Source organism: Ciconia boyciana, chromosome 2 (assembly GCF_034638445.1).
Source record: "Ciconia boyciana chromosome 2, ASM3463844v1, whole genome shotgun sequence".
Taxonomy (NCBI): Eukaryota; Metazoa; Chordata; class Aves; order Ciconiiformes; family Ciconiidae; genus Ciconia; species Ciconia boyciana.
In genome coordinates, this window is record NC_132935.1 from 133,645,022 (window position 1) to 133,670,753 (window position 25,732).

Sequence of the window (25,732 nt, forward strand, 5' to 3'; positions counted from 1 at the left end):
CTATGTGAAGAAAAAACCAAATCCCAGTTTCCAAAATGAGGTAATTTCAATGAAACACAAAAATGCCACCCCACAACTAATCAGTCTAATGAAAAAGTGCTGTGATAACTTTGTTTTATTAGCAATAAAACCAATATTATTTATAAAGAATGAAAGAAAAGGTTGTGACTTTCACAGTTTACCTGGGAAGCTGCTGCCTTCAACTTCTGCATGCCATTCACCAAGTGCTCCATGTGTTCCGACATCTCATTGCTTTTCTTCTCTAGGAGGATCTTATAAAGCACGATTTGCTCCAGAAAACTCTTCAGAGTGGTGTAATTTTATTGCCTCTCATTACGATTTTATTTGGCACTCAGCATATTCACACTGGTGTGGACATAAGCCATGAAATCGCAAATGGAGTCCTGGATGAGTGGCTGAACATACCCAAGGAACAAGAACAAATGTAAACACAGGAATGTTTCAAAGAAATGTTTCAAAAATTAAGTATACCTATGTAAGTCAGAAAAGGTTCTGTTTCTGAGGATGGCTTGTTCACAAAACTATTCTTCACTCTACCCCAAGCATAATTCTGTCAGCATGTAAAAAACATTAAAGCAAAATGAGCCTTCCCCAACTTTTTTGCATATAAAATTAATTAATTCTGTGCTGGCATTCATTAAGTCTTCATCACCACAGAAGCTCAGTGCTTCAACATACTTTCACTTTTAAAAAATAAATACTCCTAAAAGCCAAAACCAGAGATTAAATCAGTCACTGTACTGCTATATGCAGAGTTAATACATATGGATTTTCTATTTCACCTCTAGAAATCCTGTTTAAGAAAAATTGTGTATAGAGTAGCCACTCTATTGTATTTAACCTAATCACACTGATCCCCACATACCTCATGTATCATCAAATTCCTATTCAGAGTGAAGCACATTTATGCCATTAACCTCAGATTGAGCAAACTGGACTCCATGATTTAGATTTCTGACGTTGTAAAAGTCCCTGCTTATCTGTGCTTATCAAAGTCAGTGATAAACTAACATAAACTGGTACGAGGGCAGGATTAGAGCACTGTGGAGTGCTTCTGAAAGCTGAGTCTCTACCTGCCATAAAATGTCAGAAAATCAGCAACATTTCTGTGCTGAAGAGATCTTCTATCAGTTTCAAGGGTTATTTGACCAGAAAAGCAGTTACGACTTAATGGAGTTCAGAGTCACCCCGAGCTGTGATAGTTGACACTCTTCCCTTCCCTAGGTGCCACCCAGGCAGCAAACCACGAAGTATACCTCCAGCTCTGAGCAAAACTCAGCACACTGTGGAAGGGATCCCAGAGCGGTCCCGTGGCCCCAGGGGGCTGTGCTGGGTGCCACACAGCACTGCATGGGGTTTCTCTCTCATCACAGGGAGGAAAACGCAGCCGTGAGACTGGCAAACTCTTTTCACATACTATATGATAAACCAAAACAGGCTAGGCATATTTAAAACAGCTCCAGATGGTCATTTAGCCATATATTTCTGAGCAAAATGCAGAGGTAAAATGCCTGTCTTTATTCACCTCTCACAGCAAGAAGAGAGATAGTTCCAGGACTAAAGCTCAAACGTCCTTTTTCTAAATTTTTTGAAAACTGAACTAGCAAATACAAGACAATACCACACTACTTTGAATTAGAGTATACTTCCCCAGGATAAATATGAAATAAGAAACCCCCCAAATTCATTTTTGCTTGTTTTAAAGGTCCCTATCTACTTATATTACTAGAATATATGCATATACATGTCTAAGCAAGAGCACAGTATGCAAAATTAACAGGGAAAAATACTAAGAAAACCCATTTAACTCCATCACTGTAACTGACTTCCATTTTGTCCTCTATGACTTCCAGCATACTTAACTTTATAATTTGTGGAGTCACATCTCCCTCATTTTAATGATTATTTATTGCATTCTGTACAAGACGAACCCAGTTCAATTAATCAAGGGAAGCCTAAAAATCAATTAATATGAATTAAATGAGCTACACCAACTCTTAGGAAAGTCACACATAATTTACCAAAGCATTGTCAATAATGCTTAGGGAACTTTGGGAAAATTGCTCACGAGTGGCTGTTGATGCAGTTAAATATTTTAAGCCTACATCATTAATATTACAATCAGGTTGATGCAGAAAGACTTGCCATTTTTCTCAGTAAGAAACCTCATTATTTTCTTGTGACTTTTAAAAGCTAGTTTAGAAGGGTACTTATTTCACCTATGATTACAAAAACAGAAATTAAAACAAGGACTAAATAAAGAATGATTTGCATTTAGGGAAAGCAGAAATAAATTGCTTTACAAATGAAAAAAAAATCAGAACATCATTAGTTGAGGCAAGCCTAGCATAAATTCATCTTAAAATAAAATTGTTTGTAAAAGCAAGGCTAGTCAGCAGGAATGGACATTTTATGCAGATTTGAGCAGCGCTTGGCTTCCAACTGAAATGTGTTTCAGCCTTTTTCTCCTTTTTTTCATTGTTTGTGACACACATGCACCCTGCAGTACAGCTCTTCCTCGTGAAAGACAACCTCCTTACACATGATCCTTATGAGAGGTCTCTACTCAGCAGCCCTGAAAAGCTCTCTAACAACAGTTTCATTTGTAAATCAGTGAGGGAAGAAGTGGGTTCCGGTAGAGCTGGAAGTGGCCCGAGACAACTTGTCTCAATGGGGCAAAATAACTATTGTTATCGAGCTTAACAAAATGGCACAGCATGGGAGACACGCCGAGCCAGAGAGCAGCTGGTTGTAATTCACACTGGTTTTCAGAAAACACTAATCGTTCCCGAACAGACCTCTTTGAGGATTGGTCTTCCCTGCATTTTCAATTTGTCACTTTCTCTTATGATAAGGTCAGCGGTGACAGCACTTCCTGACATTAACAGCTGTGGCTTTTAAAAGGGTCATTGTGGAACTACTAATTGCAGTAATTTCATTAGCATAAATTATTTATTCTGCCATTCATTTATCTCCAGGGTTGTTTTTTTTTTTAATACTACATTGTACTTCTCAATATATGCCCATTCAGGGTTGTAGGCAAAGGAAATGATTATTGCTAATTTAGCCTTCTTTATTAAAAAAAAAGGCAAACAAAAAAGAGTTGATACAGTAACAAAATCTGATTTAACTGCAGTTCACTAGAAAGCATAAAGTAGCTTGAAGCCAACAATGAAGATTAGGCTGGTACAAATCAAAACCATTCAATAGTCCTAAAGACAACTGAGCAATAAGCCTATATACAATCTGAAAGAAAATATAAGGGTGAAGTCTGTTCATTCTCATGTAGTCTCTCTACTCTAGGCCTTGGCTAACTGACTTTTAAGCATGCAAAAAACCCTGCCAATGCAAGTTATGAGTAGAGTTTAGACAGGAGTTTTGCCCTTTTACTTTCCTTGGGATGTAAATTAGTCATTACCAAATTGATAAACCCTAGCTGTTTGCAGTTAAGTTGAGCTAGCTGAAACACGCCAAGCAAAGAGCAAAAAAGACCCATGTCATTGACCTTGAATGCATCCCACAGGCAGTTATCAAAACTGAGAATAAAACCAAGCCAGCCTGTGTCTGAGAGGAACAGGTAACCGGGAAGTGAGCGTGGCGAGGAGTGGGGAGCGTAAGAGGCAGGGGAGAAGGCAAAAAAGTTACTTCAGGCTGCTTCTTTGCCACACCACATGTTGTAAAATACTTGGGAATACAATAAATTAATAGTATAATGAATTTATCCCTGGTATGCTTAACAGCATGCGCTGTTTGGTGCTAAGCACCGGAGGAGCAGCATACAAGACAGCAACAGCAAAATACTCAAAGGAGACGGCAGAGATATACGTTGCTGTTATTTTCAAAGGCATGGATTAAACAATCCTGACTCTTTTATTCTGTACTCAGTGCTGATATGTGAAACCAGCTGAAAGTAAGGGAGAGAGATTGTGTCATGTTAAATTTGGAGATAGAGTCGTCATTTCAAAATACTATAGATCATGTTTTATATGAAATGAGGCGCTTTTGTAAGTTCATTAAGCTCAGTATATGGATTTCAGAATCGCTGCACAGTGTTCTTTGCTTGCGCTCTTTTTAAATGTAAGTTTAGCAATTTGAGTGCTGAAACAGAAGAGGGCTCTTTTCCTTTCTTTTCTCCCAAGAAATCAAAGACATCTGAATTGATTAAATTTCTGATACTCTCCATTTCTCTCCAAATATCTCTGAACTCACTGTCTCTTGTCCTTAACCCACACATTGTTCAATGTCCTTCCGAGTAAAAAGGGGCTCATGGGACTTACTTTCAACAGGCACCATAATTAAGGAGGATCACTTGTTCTTTCTGTTCAGATACTTTCACACAGGGCAGAAGGGACGTTCACAGCATCCTTCATAGAACATACTGATGCTGCAGCTCACTGTTTCCCTGCTGAGCTCAATCTGCCCCACTCCTTCCCTGGATAAACTGTATCTTCCAGAAAAATACCTAGACTTGGTTTGAAGATAGAGAGATGGAGAATCTAAGAATTCCTCCTCAGCTCCCACAATCACCATGAATTTTTTTATGGTTTTCTCTTACCATTTAAACCCAGAAATTTTCCAGTTTTTGTAAAAACAATGTAGATATGATGTCATATTTGTATTGAACTTTTAAGAGAAAAAAAAGATCATTAGCTTAACTTCAAGCTACCCTAATTAAACTAATCTGTAATATTGTTATACAGAGATGAACAACAACAACAAAAATCTAGCAATTACTATTGTTGGGGTTTTTTGGAAACTCAGAAACAGGACAATTAGGAGCTAAGTGTCAATTATGCCAAGATAATCACTCAATAACAGATCTTGCATTGCTCATCATAAAGGACGATTACAGCATGTTTCAGAAGTCCAGGCATACATGGGCCCTGGCTAACAAGATTTCTCTACTAAAAACAAACAAAAGGCTTTCCTGAGATATCTAAAATGGAGCAAGTGAAATGACGTATCAACATGCCAGCACTAGAGATGAGAGAAGGAGAGGAGACCACCTCCTATAAATCTTCGACAGAGGGGGGATGGCAGACTGCAGCTAACATTCCCTCAGTTCTTCAGGGTGGTCCTTTTCCACCCTGCCCCTCTCATTCTTTCGATATCTTAATATACCTCTGCAACTCTCCTGTCCCCCCTCCCTTTACTAACCATTTTTCTGTAATCATTCTCCCTTCATATCCCTTTTATTCCTCCTCAGACTCTTTGCTGTACCACCTCTCCTCCCTTTCTGGTTCAGTTTTGCTTCTCTTCTACCTCTTTTGGTTGAGCTCCCCTCTTCCCCCAGGACACTGTCACAGTTTCTCTGTTATTTCAACGCCTCTGTTCTGGGTTCTCTTTTTCCATCACTTTCAAATCCTTCCCCTGTCTCCTCCTAATATTTTTTGCATTCTGCTGTCTTGTCTGTTGGTCTTCTCATCGGCTGCACACGCAGACATGACTCAGGCATCCAGTACTGCTTTACGTATGTGATGACACAGAAACCTTACCTCACTGTCAATAGAGTGTCATGTTATTTTGTTAGTTGCCATTTATTTCACTTGCTGGGAACTGAACAGGAAACATATTTACCAGGAGCAGTTAACACCAATGTGCAAAAGAGACTCATAAACAGTTGCTTGGATCAGTGAATTCTTTCTGAAGTATCTACAACAGGAATTCTATAGGAACATAATCCTTAAATAAAAAAGTAATTAACCCCCCAAACAGTTTCAGTATTAAAAGCCTAGATTCTGATGGCCAGGTGTCTTTTCAAAGCAGCAAAATATAATTGATTAAGGATTTGCAAAAAAACCCGCATTTAAGTCAAAACAAATTATTTTCTCCGTGTAATTCCGGCAGTTTCTTTAAAATAAATGGGAATATGTAAGTTGGTATCACATTGAAAAAAGGGCAAAACATCCGCATAGCCCACCGGACCACAAATCGCTATCTTGGGAGCTGTTAAAGCAGAAGATGCTGACGGAAAGTATGAATGAGCAGGATTTGCAAGCGTCTCTTTCCCTCGCAGCCCTATAGGAGGCATCCGCACGCCGCCGGAGCGCGGGTACGAGCCAGCCGCGGGGGAGCCTCCGCCGCCGGCAGCCGGGCCCGCCCGCCCCGCCGCCCGCCCCGCCGCCCGCCGCCGCCTCCGGCCCCTCTCCCGCGCACAAGCCCCGCGGAGGGGAGGGCCCGCCGGCTGCCCTGGAAGCAGCCCCAGGCATCCCTGCAGACTTCCCCGCTCCTTCGCCTTCATTTCCTGAGGACTCCATGTGTTTATGGGTTTGAACGGAGGACAAACGCTGTAAATGCATCGATCTCTCCCGCAGAGATTTGCCCGGGGACTGGTGCTACCCTTGACTAAAACCAGAAGGCTCTTCCCTGGGCACTCCTGAAATCCTCAGTCTCTCACGATGACAAATCCCCTGCACAAATAAGTGGTCCCAAATATAACAGCACTCCAGAATGAAACTACTGCAAGTGCAATTGCTGAAAGAAAGTAAATCTTTTCTAGATCTATGTGAATTACTCCACCAGCAAATACCTGAGCAGTCTCACCGCCAGCACGGCAGTGTTGTCCCATGCGGGGTGGGACAACAGAGGCAGAGTGTTAAAACTCCTAGAAGAATACAAGAATATTCCTTTTCCCTGAAAGGAAACTCGCTAATGCATGATTTTTTTCTGAAAACAAACAAGTCACACTCCAGATCAATTGGGAACAAAAAGAGAATAATTGCCCAGATATTAAAACTCTAAATGCATTTGCCGTGTGGTTACAGGGGAAATTTTCACCCGCTTAGTTGCTGAACAGAGGGAAAACTTTTCTTTAGTTAGCCTGGACTGTGCACTGCAATATTTCAGCCTCACTTGCTACAGCACTGGTAAAGATATTCAACTGTATTGAAAAGGGTTAAATAAATTCTGCATCTATAAGATCCTAAAAAGCCTAGAATTGAAGGAGTCTGCAAAGACAGTGCTACGAATTACATGCCTCTCTTCTTTTCCTCTCACTTCTCTGCCTGTGCTAGACAGCTCTCTAAATCCTGCTGAAGGAACTGGGCAGTGACACGCCATAAAAATTCAGCTTTTAGAAGGGGTGAGCTTGAACAACACCGAAGGCAACAAGTATGCACAGGAGGAGTAAAAAGAGCATTGTTTTTTTCAGCTTATTCAGTTATCGATCTTTCAATGATCTCCATTGCTTTCTTAGAAGACTGACGAGCTTGAAACTCTGTACCTCGGCCCCCTCAGCTTCCTCAATGAACCTCCTGCTGATGGAGCGCAGGGCCTCCCGCGGCCACTCATGAAACCAGTCAATAGCGGTGCAGTTAACTATGGCTGGGAACTTCCGAGCTCGCGCTCGCAGCCTGACACCGGCGGGAGAGAAACGCAGAACGATCTGCGGAGAGGAAGGAGGGAAAAGAGAGAAAAGAATCACACGGCAAGTTGAGGTCATCAAAGAAAGGCATGCAACGAACCATGGCCCAGCGCCGGCACCGCCCAGCGCACAGCTGAGGCTCCAAAACAAATTTGCCAGCTAATAAACTTCGTCAGCTACCTTGGGCAAATAGATTTTACTCCCTTTCCACTGTACAAACACAGCATACTTGCAGCTTCCTTTCCCTCTCCCCATGTTAGTATCAGTTACTCGGTTTGATAGCTATAAATAATAATGCAGCCACAGGGACTGGCTGGCACGCAGACAGCCAGAAGGTGATCGTTCAGCTGATCATGGTGACACAAACCCAGTTCTTGAGTCGCTAAATCTGTTCAAGCCACTTCCTGCCACTTTAATATGCACTGCAAGCCCATTAAAAGAACAGGAGAAAAGGAGATCTGGATCTTGGTTCCTGTGTGAAGTTTGAGGGACTATTCTTTACAAAAGTGGAAAGGGATGTCCACACAAGGGTAGGCTAAAATAGTCAAAGAAAAATAAATAAATTTATGATTGGCTGTTAGTATCACCGGGCCTACCCAAAGCACCTCACATTTGGGAAGGAAGAGTTATCCTAATCTCTCAGTTGTATCTGTGGACCTACTTAATGCCATTAGCATATGTTTTGGCCATTGTGTTTGCTTTTAGTTAATTAGCAAAATGACAGACATCAGGCTGTTATGACAGGACTGGAGTTTCTCCTATACGCTTCTTATGAAATGAGCTATTTTTGCTGTACAGGGCTTCTCAAACCATATGGCATTGATATTGTTAATTCCAATAGAAAATATCCAAATGGTATCAGAACAGGCTATCACTTCCCCAGCAGCCACAAGAGCCAGGACAGAGCCCAGTCAGGCATGCTAGGGAAATGACAGGTTTATTCTGCCTCTGGAGTAATTGGGAATTGACACTACCTATTAAGAGAAAACTGGATGAAAAAGGAAGAAGAGCAGACAGTTGAAAGAAAAGAAGGAAAAAAGGAGTAAAGAAAGGAGAAAGTTGACCTGGGACAATACTTCACTGGGTTTTAAAGCAGTCAGAGAGGAGAGAGAGAAAGTGATGAGTAGATAGTAACAGTGGAAAAAGCATCTATGGTATCTGGAAAGAAGATTACACGGAAAATGGAAAAGACTTGCCACTATCTCATAGTTTCTAAAAATACATCTCCGCACTGGAAAACACAAGACAACAATTTCTGCAATTAACCTTTAGTTATGAGCAAAGATGGGTAAGTTTCAGTAGAACTAAGTCAAAAAAAGAAAACCTTTTACCATTATTCAGAAAACCCTCTCAAAGAGAAACTGTTTCCTGGGGCATTTATTCATTTTGTAAAGCTTGGATTTTATGCTGAACCACAGGGTATGTCCTTTTTTTATTTCCAGCCTTTTTAGCAAAATCAATTAAGAATTGGCCTCTGGTCACAAGCACTGGTCAGGCTGTATAAAAAAAAAATTCTCTCTCATGGCTCCACAAACTGAGTGGAATTTTGACATTATTGGAGGCTTCAGATCAATGACACCATTTTCAGAAGGGTGTGATATGGCCAAGTGAAGCAGCAGGAAAAGCACAAGTGGTCCCTTCTGTTGGGAGCCATGGTGGAAACAGAGGAGGTGAAAGGCAGAAGATGTGTGAAACAATCTTAAAAGAAAAAAAAAAGAAAGACCTGAAAAAGGGTAAGAGGAAGAAGCAAGGAAGGCAAATAGAAGCAATGATAGTCTCCCATGTTGTGACAGACAGGAAGAGAAATGATGCAGACTAAAATAATAAATGGGGCATAAAATAGAGAAGAAATCACTGAAATATTTACTGGTGAGTGAACCATAAATATTCAACAAATTAGCGCCCCCAGCCCATGCTCTAGACTGCACTGTGAATTAACTGCATGTTCCACCATTTTTTAATTAATTTACTTCTTTATATTTCTAAATGGAGGGTATTCACTAGTTCCTATTCCATTTCCAACATGCCTGCCAGTTTCCCAGAGCTACAAGATCTCATAGTACATTTTTTTCTCTGTCTGTGGAATGGGATGTAGAGGACTATTTCACGTTAAAACAGAGTTTTGAATTGCTGTAGTTATTCTGGCCCCCCTACTGATCTAGTTTATTGTCAAGCAGAGAAAAATACCTTTCTTACATTAACCTAAAATTCTTCTAACCACAGGTGATTTGCACATTTGTCTAGCAAGCACTTGAGAATGTGTCAGCAAGAGAAACCACTGGTTTTAAATCACTTGTGACCTTTGACTCCTGCAAAAATTACAAACAGCAGTGCATGTTCTCATATTTGCAAGAAGATAATGTTCTCCCCCATCTTCAATAATTTAGGCAGAAATGTAGACACCCATGCAAAAACACAACGGAGTCCAGGTTGTCCAAGGATGTTACAAAGCCAGGCTGATCAGCAAGTTGGTCTAAGGTACAGAAGAAAATGTCATCTACTTTGAATGTGTTCAGCATGAAGAGGCAAATGGCAGAAAAGTCCATGTAGAAATCCCTTCTAGCCAAGTGATGAAGACTACACTAAAACTGTACAAAGACCACAGAAAGGTCTTGGAACTTACAGCAAAATTTTATCAGGCTGATGAGAAAGAAGGGCAAACACCGAACAAACAATCAAAACGATACAAGAATAAGTGGTCTCCACCCCAAAACTCTGAATCAGAGAAGAAATGTACATGAAAAATCTGCTAGGTCTGTTTCATCATTCTCAAAGACCTTGGACGCTTCTGTGAGTTTTCTGAAATTTCTTCTCTGTTATACCATGTATCCTTCAATTAGACATTCCCTCTCCCTCTCCCTCATGTCACCTCATTTTCTGATAAAATTCTATGTTCAGTTAGAATATCAGAGGCATGGTGAGCAATGTTGATGCTTGGGGCACCTCATTTTCTCCTCTTGTCTCTCTAGCAGCCACCTTCTCAGATCTGCATACCATTCCTGCTGTGGTGGCAGCAGTAATGGAGAGCCTAGAGATATCTGTCCCTGCTTTGATGTGCTTCTCACAAGTGCCTTGCTATAGCAGTGGTGCCAAACTGAATCTATCACACCTCCAAAGCTGCAAAGCATACACAGTCTTCCTAGAAGTTACATCTTCTACACCCTCCTACACTGCTCACATTGCTCATATTTGGACTTAAACTTTCCGAGTATTGGACTGCAAGAAGAGTCCAAATTAAAGTATTGGACCATTTGCCAAACACAAATCAGAATTTAGTGTTTTCCTTAGTCTTGTACCCTAAGTAATATTTTATCCTCCCTAAATATTAAACAATTGTTTGTATGGAATGATTACTATTTATGCCCTATTTATATCAATCTTATGTTGAACTTTAGGGGAGAAGGTGCTTTCTCTATCCAATGTCATTTGTTAGGAGAGATTTAAAATAACTACTTCTATCTGTAAGGAGCTGCATTAGTTTATATGAACTGCGGATCCCTGAGAAGATAATACTGACCTTTCAGGATTGTTTACCTTAAAATTTATCCTAGCATCTAAATTCTGGATTTACTAAGTCATACCCATACTCATCTGTTCTCTCCTTGCCCTGGGCCACCCCTCAAAAAAAATTTCTGAAAGTTTTGTAGTGTACATTATAGTAGTATGTTCTAATCTTAATTCTTATCTCATGTTTATCCAGCACAGTACTGCTGGAGCTCATGTGGATAACCACAGGACACAAGAGCCTCTCAACAGTTAACTTCCATAACAAATGAGTATGGAACAGGAGGTGAACAGTGACGAGTGAAGACAGACAGGAGAGAAATGGTTGAAGCAACAGCGCATCTAGCACAAGTTGCTAAACATGCTAAGTGAGTCCTAATGAAAGTCTTTGCAAGAAGTACCAGGCACACACTAGTCCTACCAGGATTATTCGGCTGGAAAGCCCGACCAAGAAAAAGGAAATATACCTGAGTAAGTATCCTGGACTCAACTCATAACATCCCTGAAAACAGCTAGTTTAAAGGCAGGTGAACTTATTATACATGAAATAGAGATACACTAATCTTTTGCTTGCAATGCAGTATGTATTCAAATACCTAGCTGTTATTTCACAAGTGCAAGATTACAAAGCAAAAGGTAACACTTGAAAACAACTGCTATGAAGGCTAAGAAGAGAGGGACTAGATGAGAGGATCTGCAAAAGCTAAAAGAGAACAGCAGCAGATCTGAGTTCTAGAAACCTTGCAGAAAACAAAGAGAAACAATTACATCCAATTTAAAGGTAGCAATAGGTAAAATTAGTTACCTACACCCAAACTTTGTAGATTATAATGTCAGGATGAAGTTTAGATGAACAATTTCTCAATCCTTTAATAAATTACTTCTTGGAATAGCTAGTTCTAGAACTCAAGTTTAAACACACTATTTAAAATTTTTATTACTTTTCTCTAAAACACGAAGTTACAACTGAGTGATTTTTACTATATTCTATTGTTAGGCAGAAAATTCCAGCACAGCCCTAGCTATAATGTAACACCCTAATTAGATAACTATGTCTTTGTTAATTGTTTTTTGTGGACAATAAAAAATAGGATGTATCATATACTTTGAAAAAGTAGTCATAAAAAGCAGGTAACCAGATCCTCACCATGGCATAACCTTTCTATCTACTTTAGCTTTAGTGAAGTTTGGTGCAATCACATCAGGCAAGGATTTGATGCGGCATCTTTTCAGGGTTCATTTGCATTCCTGCCAGTGAACTCCCAATATTATAAAGGAACTTGTGTACTGCTTGCTTTGCACGCAGAATAATGAAGATGCCATGTGATCTGATAACAAGAGAGCTGTGAGGAAAAATGAGTAATTATTACTGACTACATTTTCAGCAATCTTTGCTTAAGCAAGGAGGTCATATTTTGAAAACATTTGTCTTCTGCCCAGGCCATAAATGACAGTCTAATGTGACAGAGGAAAAAAAAAGGAATAGGAAACACTCCATGTAAGAAATGCTTCATTTCTTGCAAGACTACCAGGATATAAATATTACAGTGAGGGTATTTCTTATAGTAATAGAAAAACTTTTCAAGTTCTCCAAGATAGACCCATCCCTTTCTTTGAAAGAAATATAGATTGAGAGGGACTATGCAAGAGTCTTTCATCTGATATTTTTAAGATTTAAATTTGCACAACTGAGTAATGAAGACGATCAGCGTGGACAAAGGAACTGGTATCATGTGAAATTAATATCAAATTGCCATGTAGCATTCTCCACTCCTAAGAAAACAAAACCCCTCTTTTCTCAGATGTCCCATCTGAGCCTCACACTCACATGTCAATCTCACTACAGGTGTGTCTTTTACACTGTATTTTTTGGCTCAACCTCCTCCTGCTTATCTCAGATATGCAAGCTCTCTAGGTTCACTGAGTGCTTCAAACAGAGCGACAGACAACAGTGTATCTTAATACTAACAAACTAAAGAGCGCCTTGGCACATGCTTGACCACTGGTCTGACAGGGCCCATCCTATTTAAGTGTTAGCACACTCACTTGCATCGTTTTCCCATGTGAAACTGAGCAGTGCTGCAGCAGGAGTAAGGAGCTGTACAGATCAGGAATCATTCCTAACCAGCTCTACGCTGCTGCCATCATTTTCTGAGCAGGGGAAGTGAAAAGCTAAGCCACGTGGATGCCAGCCATGTCACAGTATCAGAGAAATGCCACTAGTCCACAGGACCACCAAATAAATTTACTAACACAGATGTAGCCTTAAAAATCAGCTCTCTAAGTACTCAAGAAGAGATGGCTGACATCCAAATGCGAAAAGCCTGGAGCTTTTCATAGAGAAACAGGAACTCTGGGAGAGCCTGCCAACTGCAGAAGCAGCTGTTTTGCGTGCTACAGAACTCAGAAATCCTCAATAGCTTCTTGGCTGTCTAATAACATAACTGAGCCTTCATTCAGTGGGAGGGCAGTAACTGTGTCTGTCTGTCCCTGATCCACCTGCCTCCTTGGTGGCAACTGGTTGGTGAGTTCGGAAATTAGTCGGGAAGTGAGATTGATGAAGTGAAAGACAGCATGATCAATTGAACCCTTATTTCCCACTGAATCAAATATAATCACATCTGGGGTCAGTATTAGTTTAACATAGAACCAGAAACGCTAAAAACACCGTTCTCTTTGGCTGGGATTAAAGCAGTGAGGCTAATAGGCGTGTGTATTTGTGCCCTCAAAGGAAAAACCACGAGAGCTGGCCAAGAGCTGAGCTGTGATGGAGCTGCACAAGTTCCTCTCGGAGTCACAGATAAAAGAGATGTTCTGTCAGCGGTGAAACAGACCACAAGGAAAATGCTAACATGTCCTGATGAAAGAGGACTTGGAAATGATTTAAAAGCAAAGTAATAGTAATAATACAGACAAAATTGCCTGTGGCGATGCAGCACACCTGCCCTGCCTATGTTTGACATTAATTCTGGCTGAAGCGTGAAACTGCTTTACTGCTGAGTTCCTTAGAAAACGGGGAGCCAACTAAATACTGACAGGACTATGCAAGTAGGAGACCATTATAAGGATGTAATGACTGAAGTAGTCCAGCCAAGTCTGCCTATTGGAAGGAAACTGGAGAAATACTATTCCCCTAAAACCAGCAGACTTAGCTCTTAATGCTGGGACTTCACAACAGCCACTGAGGGACTGTAAACTTTGAAATATGAGGAAAATACACAATGAGGAAACTTGTTCAAGAAATGGGAGCAAGTATTTGTAGTAGAGATCCACAGCTCATGAAGAAAACTGGCTGCACAGGGACTAAGTAACAGAGATTCAGTTCAGAAGAAAAGCCATATAACTCATACGGCTTTAGAATACATAGTAATGTTTAAGAGCACTGAGGAAAGTGAGATGAGCTGGTAGGAAATGTAGAACTCAGAAAACATGCAAAGACGAAATGCTGTAAAGGGCATGTTTACTGGAAAGAGTACATTTAAGAGTATGTTCCTGTAGGGCATGAATTGCAAGGTATTTAGGCATGGTGTTCCCATTTTTGGGAAAATGTTAAAAGGTTGCCATGACCAAAATAATAAAAATCAGATAGAGCTCAAGAGACAGCAGGACTGACTGGCCATGCCTCATATCCATGCTTTCAAGAAATAGTTGCTTCTTCTGGCCTTTACTTTTATAAACAATTTTGGTAATGTGCAGCTTATTTAAGTGATTACTGCACAGATGTGGGATATTGAAAGACTTCTGGAGCTCCAGGAAAACACTGTGAGCCTTACAAACTTCTCAGCCTATACAATGCCATACCTTAGCACTGTCAGCACATTACCCTTCACAATGTTTGACCATCAGCTTTGCTTGCTTAAGCAGCATTCTTCCTTTTTGATTTATTTCATCATTCATTGCAAAAGCTTTTGAAATCTTCAGGTGCATGTATGTCCTCACACACACTTCAGTTGTGGACCCATGTCTTATAATGGTCCAATCCACTGTCTTTGACTGACATACTTCCAACTTACACTGACAGAAATTTGCACCTACATACATGGCATGTTCTCAGTACTTTAACAGCAGAATTGATTGCAAGTTCCAGTCTGAAAACAATCAAAACAACAACAACGCAAAACCAAAGAGCTATGGTGGTTCAAAGAATTGCACTGTGTAGTTTGGGTTCCTGAGCTACAGATTCCTCATCATAAACAGAACCGTAGGATATAAGATGACAGGTGAGTACAAGGGAAATGTGACTTAATGTAGGATGTTGGGTTTTTAAAATAAAATTGAAAAATGAGACTATATCACTTCACCAAGCTTTAACATTCTGAAACTGTCTAAATTCTCCATTTTGTTCTCTTTCACATTTTATTAGTCTTTTATTCTTCAAATCTAGGGAAAGGAGGAGGTGACAGGTCACCCAGCACTAACTAAAAGTCCATACAGATATCTGCCAGTGTGTTAACTCATGAAATTTGTCTCCTTCCCTACTATAATGTCTTTACTTTGCTTCCCTGCAACATGAATACATATCTCCTGTTCTTGCCTCCAGAAGTGCTAATTTGCACAGTGGGGTCTGGTGAAATGGTTGCAAGGTAAAAGGTGTTTGAAAGCTGGCTTTCAAAAAACCATGAAAAAGAAAAGAAAAGAAAAGAAAAGAAAAGAAAAGAAAAGGAAAGGAAAGGAAAGGAAAGGAAAGGAAAGGAAAGGAAAGGAAAGGAAAGGAAAGGAAAGGAAAGGAAAGGAAAGGAAAGGAAAGGAAAGGAAAGGAAAGGAAAGGAAAGGAAAGGAAAGGAAAGGAAAGGAAAGGAAAGGAAAGGAAAGGAAAGGAAAGGAAAGGAAAGGAAAGGAAAGGAAAGGAAAGGAAAGGAAAGGAAAGGAAAAGAAAAGAAAAGAAAAGAAAAGAAAAGAAAAGAAAAGAAAAGAAAAGAAAAGAAAAGAAAAGAAAAGAAAAGAAAAGAAAAGAAAAGAAAAGAAAAGAAAAGAAAAGAAAAGAAAACAAAAGAAAAGAAAAGAAAAAGAAGAAATTGTTGGGGCAATAAGGAAAACACAAAGGGAAAGAAATGGGAAAGAAGAAAATGAAGAGAGATATTAGACATCATATTTTTTTTCCTGTCCTCTTAAAAAATGTACGCAAATGCGATAGTCATGAAACAGAGATAAATAGCACTGACTAGAAACAGAAGGTAAGCGCCACTATTGACCATGTCACTGAAGTCTGGAAAAGTGAAAACAATACAGAATACGTCACACTAGATCCTGTACAAGTCTTCACTGGCCTTTTAAGTTACAGAATAAATTTGTGGAGGGACAGAAGTGATGGCAACAAAATTAGAGATAAGAGGGAACATCAGCAAACTAAAGCAGGGTAGGAAAGAGAGAGATGGGGGGGGGGGGGGAAGAGAAAGTGGTATGATATAAAGTGTAGGAACTTGAAAAAAATCTCATAACCAAATAGGAATGGTCTTTAGATCAGTGGTTGTTGAACACTTCAAAAGAAGCAGAAAAAACCCACACAGAAGACTACTGTGGAATAATCTGCTATGGGAAGGCTTTTCTCATCTTCAGTCAAGCAGATCAGTCTAATACACGAAGTATGGGGCATACATTCCTTTCAAAACACTCTCTTTCTAAAAGGTTAATGGTCTTCAGACTTTTAATTTTCTTATCAGCTACATACATGTTTCAGATGATGTATAAAATTGAAGCCTGCATGAACCAAAAGGTCCTAAAGATTCCACTCCAAAACCAGTGTTCTCAGCTTCTGCTTTCCAGCTTTCAGGAGAGAACTACAGTCAACCTCAACATTACCTCTAAAGTGGAGTTCTAAGAGAGATACTTGTTGCAATTGTGGTATCTTATTAACATATATTGTTAAACAGCTTTTGACCTGAAAACATGGATATTTTTATTTTCCCAGTTTTAAATGGCATAAGAAAAGTAGAAAGAATTAACATTTACTGTGAAATTTCAGTCATTTGTGCAAATGTTTAAGAGTTGACTACACATACAGAATTACAGTATGTGTAATTAGGGAACATATTTACAATGGCACTAACTGCACTGCTAGCTCCTCATCAGCATCTCACTTCTCTCTGAAATGCATCGTTATATTCAAAACATAAGACCATGAAACTAAGACAAAGAGCAGCTATGTGAGTTTCCTATGAACAGGCAGGAAGTCAGTAGCCAGGCCTAGGAGTAAAACTCGGTGTACACCAAGCCTCCACATAGAGAAGGCTATTACAGGGGTAACACGAGAGAGGCAAATTCGGTGTCACATGTCAGAGAGTAGGTCTTTCAAGATAAGTATGCCAATATATGTGGGGTTATAAGACAACTGCAATATGTTGTAACTTTAACCAGCTCAGTACCACCTCTCTCCCCGAGATATGCCTTACTTTTAACTGCAGCCACACTCTACTCAGGAAGAACCTCCAGCAGCTTTCCCTGGTGTCCATCAGGCCCAGGGCTTGGACTTCTTTTCTAACTCCTGTAACTATGCCCTCCACATCTTCATCACTGAAGAGATCTGGAACCTCTCCTGTGAAAAGACAAAGGCGTAGTTAGGAGAAGGCTTACACAACACAACCTGAGAAATAATCTTCTACACGGTATTTAGCACAATGGGGTTTAGGCGCATAACTGGAGCTACGCTATGATCATAGATAGATCAAGTACCAAAACGTTTCCTCCTGTTCCCCACACTTTTTCACCTAAAAAGAACAATTCTTTTTATAACGGAGAGGAAACAACATTGTTTTAAAAAGACAAAAATATTTGCCCTGATAGGAAGTTCACTCATAAATTATGTATCACTCAGAGTAGTGGTTCCTTTTTTTACAGGCTGTTAGAAAATTGTTTTCCAGTCCAGTTACAAAAAAAAAATAAATCTTTCAAGATGCTCTCTAACTGTACAGCATGGTATTATTCCTATTTGTCTTCCACCCTATTTCCAGATCCCCACATTCAGAATCCCGATTCTCTAATTTTCAAAACATGGGTGAAACCGCACTGCTGTTACACTTGTGCAGTCACTTGACAATGACTTCAAGACATTGCTTGAAGTCAGTGAAATCATATCAAAGCAAACATGGCATTAAGTCAAAGAGAGATTCCCATCTCCCCCCAGATCAATGCACTTATGCACAATAAGCCTTAACAATTCGTCTCCTCAGGGGGCAATGCTTTCTTAAGCAAGTTAGACTCAATGCTCAAGTTGGATGGGTTGACCTGGCCTCTCTAAAAGCTCCCCCTACAAATTCCTGAAAGAGAAGTAATCTCTTTAAAGTTCAATGAAACCACAGATAATTTGTCATTGGAAAAGATCTTTCAAGAAATGTGTTGGTCTAATCACCTGATGCCAACAAGTCATTAATCAGCACAAGAAAGCGTTCATCTGGAACCTGGGCATCTGTCAGCAAAAACACTGTGGGCAGGTTCTTGGCACCAGTCTTGATGTACAAACTGGCAAGATCTACCTGTAAGGAAAGGAGGCAATCACTCATATTCTGTTAAAACGTTGATACAGAAAAAGTGTGAAATGCATGTTAGTGGATAGCAACGCATTGCTGAATTCTCCTTACTTTTTTCAGTTTATTTACATATTGCTAATTTGCTGCATAACATCCAAAGGGAAAAGCAGTTTGCCTCTGTTTTCCATATCAAATACTGAGGTTTTGACATGACCTAGTGGTAAAGACCAAAACGGACCAAAATCAAGACCAAAATCAAGGAAATCCCCCCATGAATGTACTAAAAAAGGGATATTGCAGCCATGAAAGTCCCCATCAAGAACAGCCATAACCATACCAATAATGCCTGGGAATTGCACTGAAGAGTCAGATCCATTTTAAAATCTGTTATTTTTGCAAGCCTTTTTTTTATTTTTAATGAATTTATTTAGGAGAGCTTTCTCATGGGGGGGGGGGGGGGGGGGGAAGACTGAGTAGTGCACTGTTACTTTTGCTGTCACACATGGGTGGCCCAGAGAGAGACATGGCATGGGACCATTGTGCTAGCAGTGGTACAAACATGGAATGCTTTTTGGCATTGGGCTCCAGAAAAAAAACAACCCACATCAGTTGCATTCGAGTGTAGTCACATTTGAAACACAGAGTAAGATTAGTGCTGGCTGATATGAACAAGTTGCCACATGACCTAGCAGAAAGCAAATCCTCAGGCTTGTTAACAGGGGCTTAAAAGTTTCCTGGCTTGGAAACAACATGGGGGAAATGACCACTTGAGCCCACATCTTAAACTGCACCTCATTTGCCCAGGGAAGGAGGCCACAAGAAGTTAGACACCATGTAAGACACTGAAGAACACGCAGGACTTTTCCGAAACAGAACAGTGTGTACCTCCCTCTGAAAACTGATGCCTCGGGCTGCACACACTGGTGGTTTTGGCCATGGCCCAAGGCTAACAGAAGGGCTTTTTGGGGACCACCAACCACCAAATCTGGCCACAATCAGATCCTCATTTAGCCTTGTCTGAGATTCAGAAGCATCACTTGTTGTCCACATGGAGTGAAGAGGAAGAAGATGTTCCCTCCTTCCCTGTTTGCTCACATAGGTAGGGCTCAGCCTTGCAAGGTCTCCAGCCTCACTCAACTATGTTCCTTATCTTTGCATATGACCAGTTCAAGTGATTAAATGACTCGCATGCAAGGACAAAATTTTGCCTGGTGTTCACCCACATCAATTTTATTCCACTAAATCAATATGTGTGCAATGACATGCAAAAATTTGTAACAAATGGCTAACTTTAAATACCAGAACTCCAATCACATCTTTGTAGTGTGTCAAGTAGCTGCCTTGGAAAAAGTGAAGAAAGTACCAAAATTCTGTGACGCGTATAAACAGACACTAAAATACCTTTTGACCACTCATTTTTCAGAGGTTAAAAAAAAAAAGGTACAGCTGGAAACCACAGAAACCACAGGGGTTGTTACTGTAAATTACACTGCTTTGCCTGTGATTTTATCAAGCCCATATAACAACAAAACAACGCATTCTTGAAGTAGTGAACTCAACAGACTCAAATAATATCTATTCATTTACCCTCAGGTCCTGGATCCTATAGTCTTTCTTCAGTGTGATCTGGAAAACCTCCAGGGAGCAGATGTATGCTGCCAGCCTCGACAAACTTTGTTTACCCCTACCACCTACTCCAATCAGAAGTGCGTAACCCCTAGGGGCTTCTAGGATACAACTGATCCGGCACCTGATGACAAAAAAAACCAATGACATAACATAGACTTCAACAACCTGGTTAACCAAGTTTCTCAATTTCTTTTTATTGCACCAAGCTTTCTTTTTTTTTCCTCCCGTCTATCTTTTTTGTCTATTTTTGTGGTAATGTGCTCCTGACACCTAAAGGTACATTATCTTCATGCCAGCATTTTGTTTCTTTCCAATATTTGAGCAAGTGGAAAGAAAAGATGTTTTCATTTGTCAAATATTGAAGGTCTGCGCTGACCTCTGCAATGACTGGAGCTGTCTGGTTGCTCATTCTTTACATTGAGCTGCTCCAAAGCATCATTCCCAAGATCCTGATGGACCTTGACTGGACGCAGAATAAAGACCTAGTTAACTTGAAGGGAGGTTGACTGGGCCCTAGGAGCATATGAGAATTTCATGTCTGGCAGCTTGCACCTCAAAGGCTGAAGGATGATGAATCACTTCATGAAAAATATGCATCAAACTTTTATTTACTCTTGGAATATCTAGCCCAGACTACTTAAGGCATGCTTTTATTTGCTGATGATGGAATACTATAGGATGAATGAGGCCAGATGAGAATCCGGCCCAAAATTAGACAAGATTTAGTTGCTAGAATTTTCCAATGTAAGTATTGAGGTAATTCTTCCCCAAAAAACCTGTTTGAGACATTAAAAGAAATCTCTTGCAATTGATATTTTAATCATTTATATAAACATCTAAAACTTATTTTTAAAATTTAACTTTTTAAAATCAGATGCAGATTCTAAGGGATTACAGCCTAGGATCAGCAGACCAGAGCTTAGAGACAGCACGTTGGACCTTTTGCTTCATTCTTCTTCCATGTATCAATGAAAAAAACCAAAAAGCAACCCCCTCATTCTCTTTACGTCTCATGCCACTGAAAAAATCACCCCTGAAAAAACATCGATGAGAACCTTCTTAAATAAATGGATAACATGTCTAATCTGGTTGCATCTAATAAAGAGGTAGAAACCTGTTCAACCAAAACATTACTGGAAGCTAATTCTCTTTGACCTCACTGTAGAGCTTTGTCAGCCTCATTCATGATTTCACAATGGATCTATAAAAAAAAAAAACAACCCGTAAAAGGTGCAGAAAAAATTTACAGGATTTGATTTCACATACACTTTTTCTGGGACTGCCAAACTGTAAGGCTAAGACACCCTGCCACTTTATTTGCCAAACTGGGATACTACTCTCGGTCACTAGACTTCAGAGAGAAGATAATGGCTTACCAACATATTCAAGCAAAACTAGCGATACCTGAGAAGGCTTCTGTCTGCAATTCTGATGATTATCACATCAACCTCTAAATCAGCAGAACAAAATCTACAGTCCCTATGAAAGATCCATAGGATTATCTTTGTAATTTAAACTCTTTTTTAATCCTCTTGGAGAGAAACTTCTACAATAGACTGCTTTGTCAAGAGTGCCTTCTTTTATATAGTTCCTACCTGAATATGTGCAAAGTGAAAAATGGTGACACTGAAATCCTAGTCCAACTCAACGAGAAGAAAAGGTTCCGTGTTAAATGATTTGACACTGCAAATAATAGAAACTGCTTTAACAAAACTAAGCTCTGACAGCATGGGCCTCTGTCTTTCTGGAAATCACTGATATTATACATGACCAGAACAACTGTATATGTTGAAGAAAGACTATAAATAATGACAAGGAGCAACAATGAATTCTGTGCCTTGCTTATTCAGCAAAATCTTCACTTCATCTTCTGAAAACTGTCTGGTTTTCTTCCATGCAGGAAAACAGAGCAAATGTAGTTAATCAGATTTCAGAAACAGAAACAGATTTTTGGGCCATGATGGATACTAAGATATTGCCTGACACGAGAAAAACAAAGTATATGGAAAAAACTAAGGATAAATAAAATTAAATAATAATAAAAAAAATCTGCGATGACACTTAGAAGTCTGGGCTGGTTTAGAATTAAAAACATATAAGGCTAGGCAGCAAAGCAGCTTCAAGTCTGCCATGCAGTGGTGTCATTTAGTATATGCTTAAGGTATTACTTGTCCTTGTTTTGAATTAATCTAATTTTAAAAGCATTTTCCCTTTCTTGGAAACAAAAGATAAATATTACTTTTCTTATAAAGGCCTGTTACATCATTAACTATTTAAAAGATAAGGCAGACTATCTATAGCATTATAGATTATCTTTCCAACCTCAGAGAATAAGTGGTGTTAATTTCTGTGCAGCGCAAAAAAAGGATGAATCTCTATTTAAACAAAATGGAGGTTAGCTTTAACACTGAGCCACAGTCTACTCTTCCATAATGCCACCAATAAAGTATATTTAGCAGGACTATTGCTGCATGGTGCCCTTGCATAAGCCTTCCATTAAGAGTGTTATGAGTCTGCACTGCAACCACCTCTGAACAGTAAAAAGCAACAACTTCATGTAAACACTGGTAGCACCATTATGAATTACTTGCTCCCTTTATAGGTATTCCATGTGCACATGCTGCATGGCACCCTCAAATAAGACTAGGTTCATAGAAGCATGCATTTCATTGTAGCTTTCTAGGAACTCCTCAAGTATATTCCTCAGCAGTTCCCACCCTTTCACTGGCTTGTAGCAAGGCTCTGCTCTGCCGTTTGCAAAATGGCAATAGATGAGCGGAGATTGCAGTAACACTTGGTCTTCCACATTCATTCTACCACATAGTGAGAGAGAAAAATAATAGTTAAAAAATGCCCCAAAAACAGCACATGAAAAATGTTTCCATGAAAAAACAGTCCGTTAGTGTAGTGATTGATGTACCCCATTCACTGTGAGTACACTCAAAGACTGAAGGTGGGTGCAAGTATGGGCTCAAAGCATTTGCACAGTACCTCCAAACAGCCAGACTCCAAACAGGTACTAGTAAACTGTCTATATCTTTAATTGTTCTTGTCTAAACTATTTAAAACTAAGGAACAATAATTTGTGACAGGAAGTCACTGTTCAATCTAGGTTCAAACACTCCCAAATATTTTAAATTTTCTGTTTTGGTGTCCTCATTCCTATCCTTATTCTATTTCTTTTCACTCCTTTTTTTACTGGCAAATAGAAATTAGAAAGGAAGGGAAAAAAAGGACTAGTAAACAAAGCTGATGTTTTCCAGTTTGAATTTATTTGACAAAAAATGGAAATACTCACTCCCTTTTTCTTTTTCTTCCCCCTCCTCCCCAACTGTTAGGAAAACTATTTTATTTTTTAAAATTCAAATATACATGCATTTAATATGTTCATTTAGGTCATGTTTCTGCTGCTTTGTCTGCTGCAAAATGAGTATGCTTTCAAATGAAGAGTTTTTGAAGGGCAAGTAGAAACAGCATTAAGGTTGTCACTAGTTAATTCATCCTTGGTATTGGCACCAACACAGATTAATTCCAGAAGAAACTATATATGCCATAGTGCTATATAATATGTGACATTATTTGTCTTCCTTGTGCCATGAACATACAATGAACAATACTGAGAGGTACTATATTTCATTATGTACGACAAGTTAAGGAAACAAGAGGCATACCTAACAAAACTTAACTGGGAACATCAAGGCAAAGGAACATACTTGTTTCCTGGCTTGTATGTGCAGTGTTTGGACTGTGAAAACCCTCATCCCCATACAACAGAAAGACCAAAATGAAACTTGCATGTCTGTTTTATATATGTCTTGCAATTTACAGTGCCTTAACTCTTTAATAGTTTAATTCTGATAACAAGTACTTTTATTTGGATAACCAACAGTGCTCAAAAAGTACGTGCTGTTTTACTGACATGCTCTGAAGCCCAAAGAGGCTGCAATTTAAAATTATTTGAAAAATAACTTAATTCAATTTTTTAATATAAATGTATATACATACACATAGATACACACACTTAATACTCAAGGTAAACTATTCAGGGAAAGAAAACTAATATAAAAGGAACAATTAGTAAAGAAAAATAAAAGTACATTATTCTTCTGGTTTGAAGCACAGAATCAGGAAACAGAAAATGAAGATCGCAACTTGTTTCCACATACCCAGTGAAGGACATGAAGAATCATGTCCACAGACAGGTTGCCACCTCCCAGTTCTAGGGAAGGCTAAGTGTTTGCTTTAGGTTACTAACTACACTGCAACAGAGGTACCTGACAGTCCTCCGCTAGTCAAACATTACAGTCAAGGTAAGAATAACCACCTCTGAATCTTCTCAAGGGGGAAGCTTCCTTGGTTTCCACTTTTCACTTATTCTGGCAGCTGCTTTTCCTCAGTAAGGAAGATGCTTGCGTTGGGGGCTGAGGATAAAAAGATTAGTGTGCTACTGCTACTTACGGTTCCAGTAAATAAGACCTTCCACTACACAGTTTTTAACTTGCTGGCGTTAGGCAAAATACTTTCAAGCTACCAACATACCTCAAAATACTTGTGCACAGTGTCCATCATCAATTTATGAAAGAAACTGCAGTCTTTGTTTTCCACCAGTTTATCCCCATAGACACGTGCTGATTCATGAAGCCAAAGACACTGAAGATCCTTTGGTTGTTGTAAACACTCGGGTGTAGCAAACAATACCCTAAAGATAACACACTATATATATATTTTTTTTTAAATGCTGTCATCTGGCATTAAAATAGGCCACCCTGCAGGATATCAGTTAGTCTCCCTTAAAAGGCATTAATCATTCTGAGTAGAGACCCAACACGCATCGTGCTTGAAACTATATGTTCTTTAACATGAACCAGAAAGTCTCTAAATTAGCAAGTTCTTTAGCCAACTGAGCGTACAAAACATAATTAAAACAAATGTCGGCTCTCCACTGACTGACGCACTTAGGTGACTCAATTAGGATTTGAGCCCCTGGTATAGTACAGGACACAGGGAAGTATCAGCACTACCAGGACCTTACGTGTTCACTAGCCCTGTTTTGCAATACCACTCAAGAAAACAGGACACAGTTTATCATGATGAAATTAGCACTTTCTCAACTGTCACCTCAAACTTCCTTCCTTAAATTCCACACCAGGATGCGTGCAAGTGTGCATGATGGGCCAGTGCATCCCCATCAAACTGGGTATGTGTTATACAGGGCAGTAGGAGACCTGACAAATCCATGCCTCCTTGCTAACAGTTCACAATGATCCATGGGGTGGGCAGGCAAGAAAAATATTCTGGAAGAGAACAGAGTTGCACTCCACGGAACAGGAAAGCAGGTAAAACCAAACCAGGACCAGTCTCACCTGATTTTACAAGAGGGACCAGGATTTGCTGACCATATTATATCCTTTCCTCATTTTTCTCTTTAATCCCTGCTCTGATGTTCGGCTACTGGCTTCATCCCCTGCTTCAGAACTTCTTCAATCTCTGTTTCATTCTACCTAGTCTCCAGAAAGTTGTTCTTCCCTCCGAACAAAGTTTGACCTTCTCTTCTCAAAATAATAAGCAAGCATAGCAAACTTTGCAAGCCATTACTTTATTTCCACTAAGCATCTTTTCTTTCTCAGCTTTGTACCCTTTTCATCTACCTGACCATAGTCACCTCAGGGCAGGGACTATCTTCTACTTTGTACAAAGGCCATCTGTCCTTCGTTGGTCCACTGGCCAATTTACATCATTAAATAATAAAGAG

The 25,732-nt window shown here is 39.6% G+C and overlaps 1 protein-coding gene across 1 annotated transcript in view; it reads right to left on the reverse strand.

Annotated features, from left to right (window-relative positions):
* Positions 1–25,732, reverse strand: part of DNAH11 (dynein axonemal heavy chain 11) — a 161,912-nt gene that overhangs the window by 64,480 nt on the left and 71,700 nt on the right. Inside the window, 7 exon segments of the mRNA XM_072851616.1 lie at positions 183–416; positions 7,244–7,405; positions 17,278–17,420; positions 18,234–18,357; positions 19,939–20,101; positions 22,596–22,793; positions 24,512–24,680. Coding sequence (XP_072707717.1) covers positions 183–416; positions 7,244–7,405; positions 17,278–17,420; positions 18,234–18,357; positions 19,939–20,101; positions 22,596–22,793; positions 24,512–24,680 — 1,193 coding nt within the window.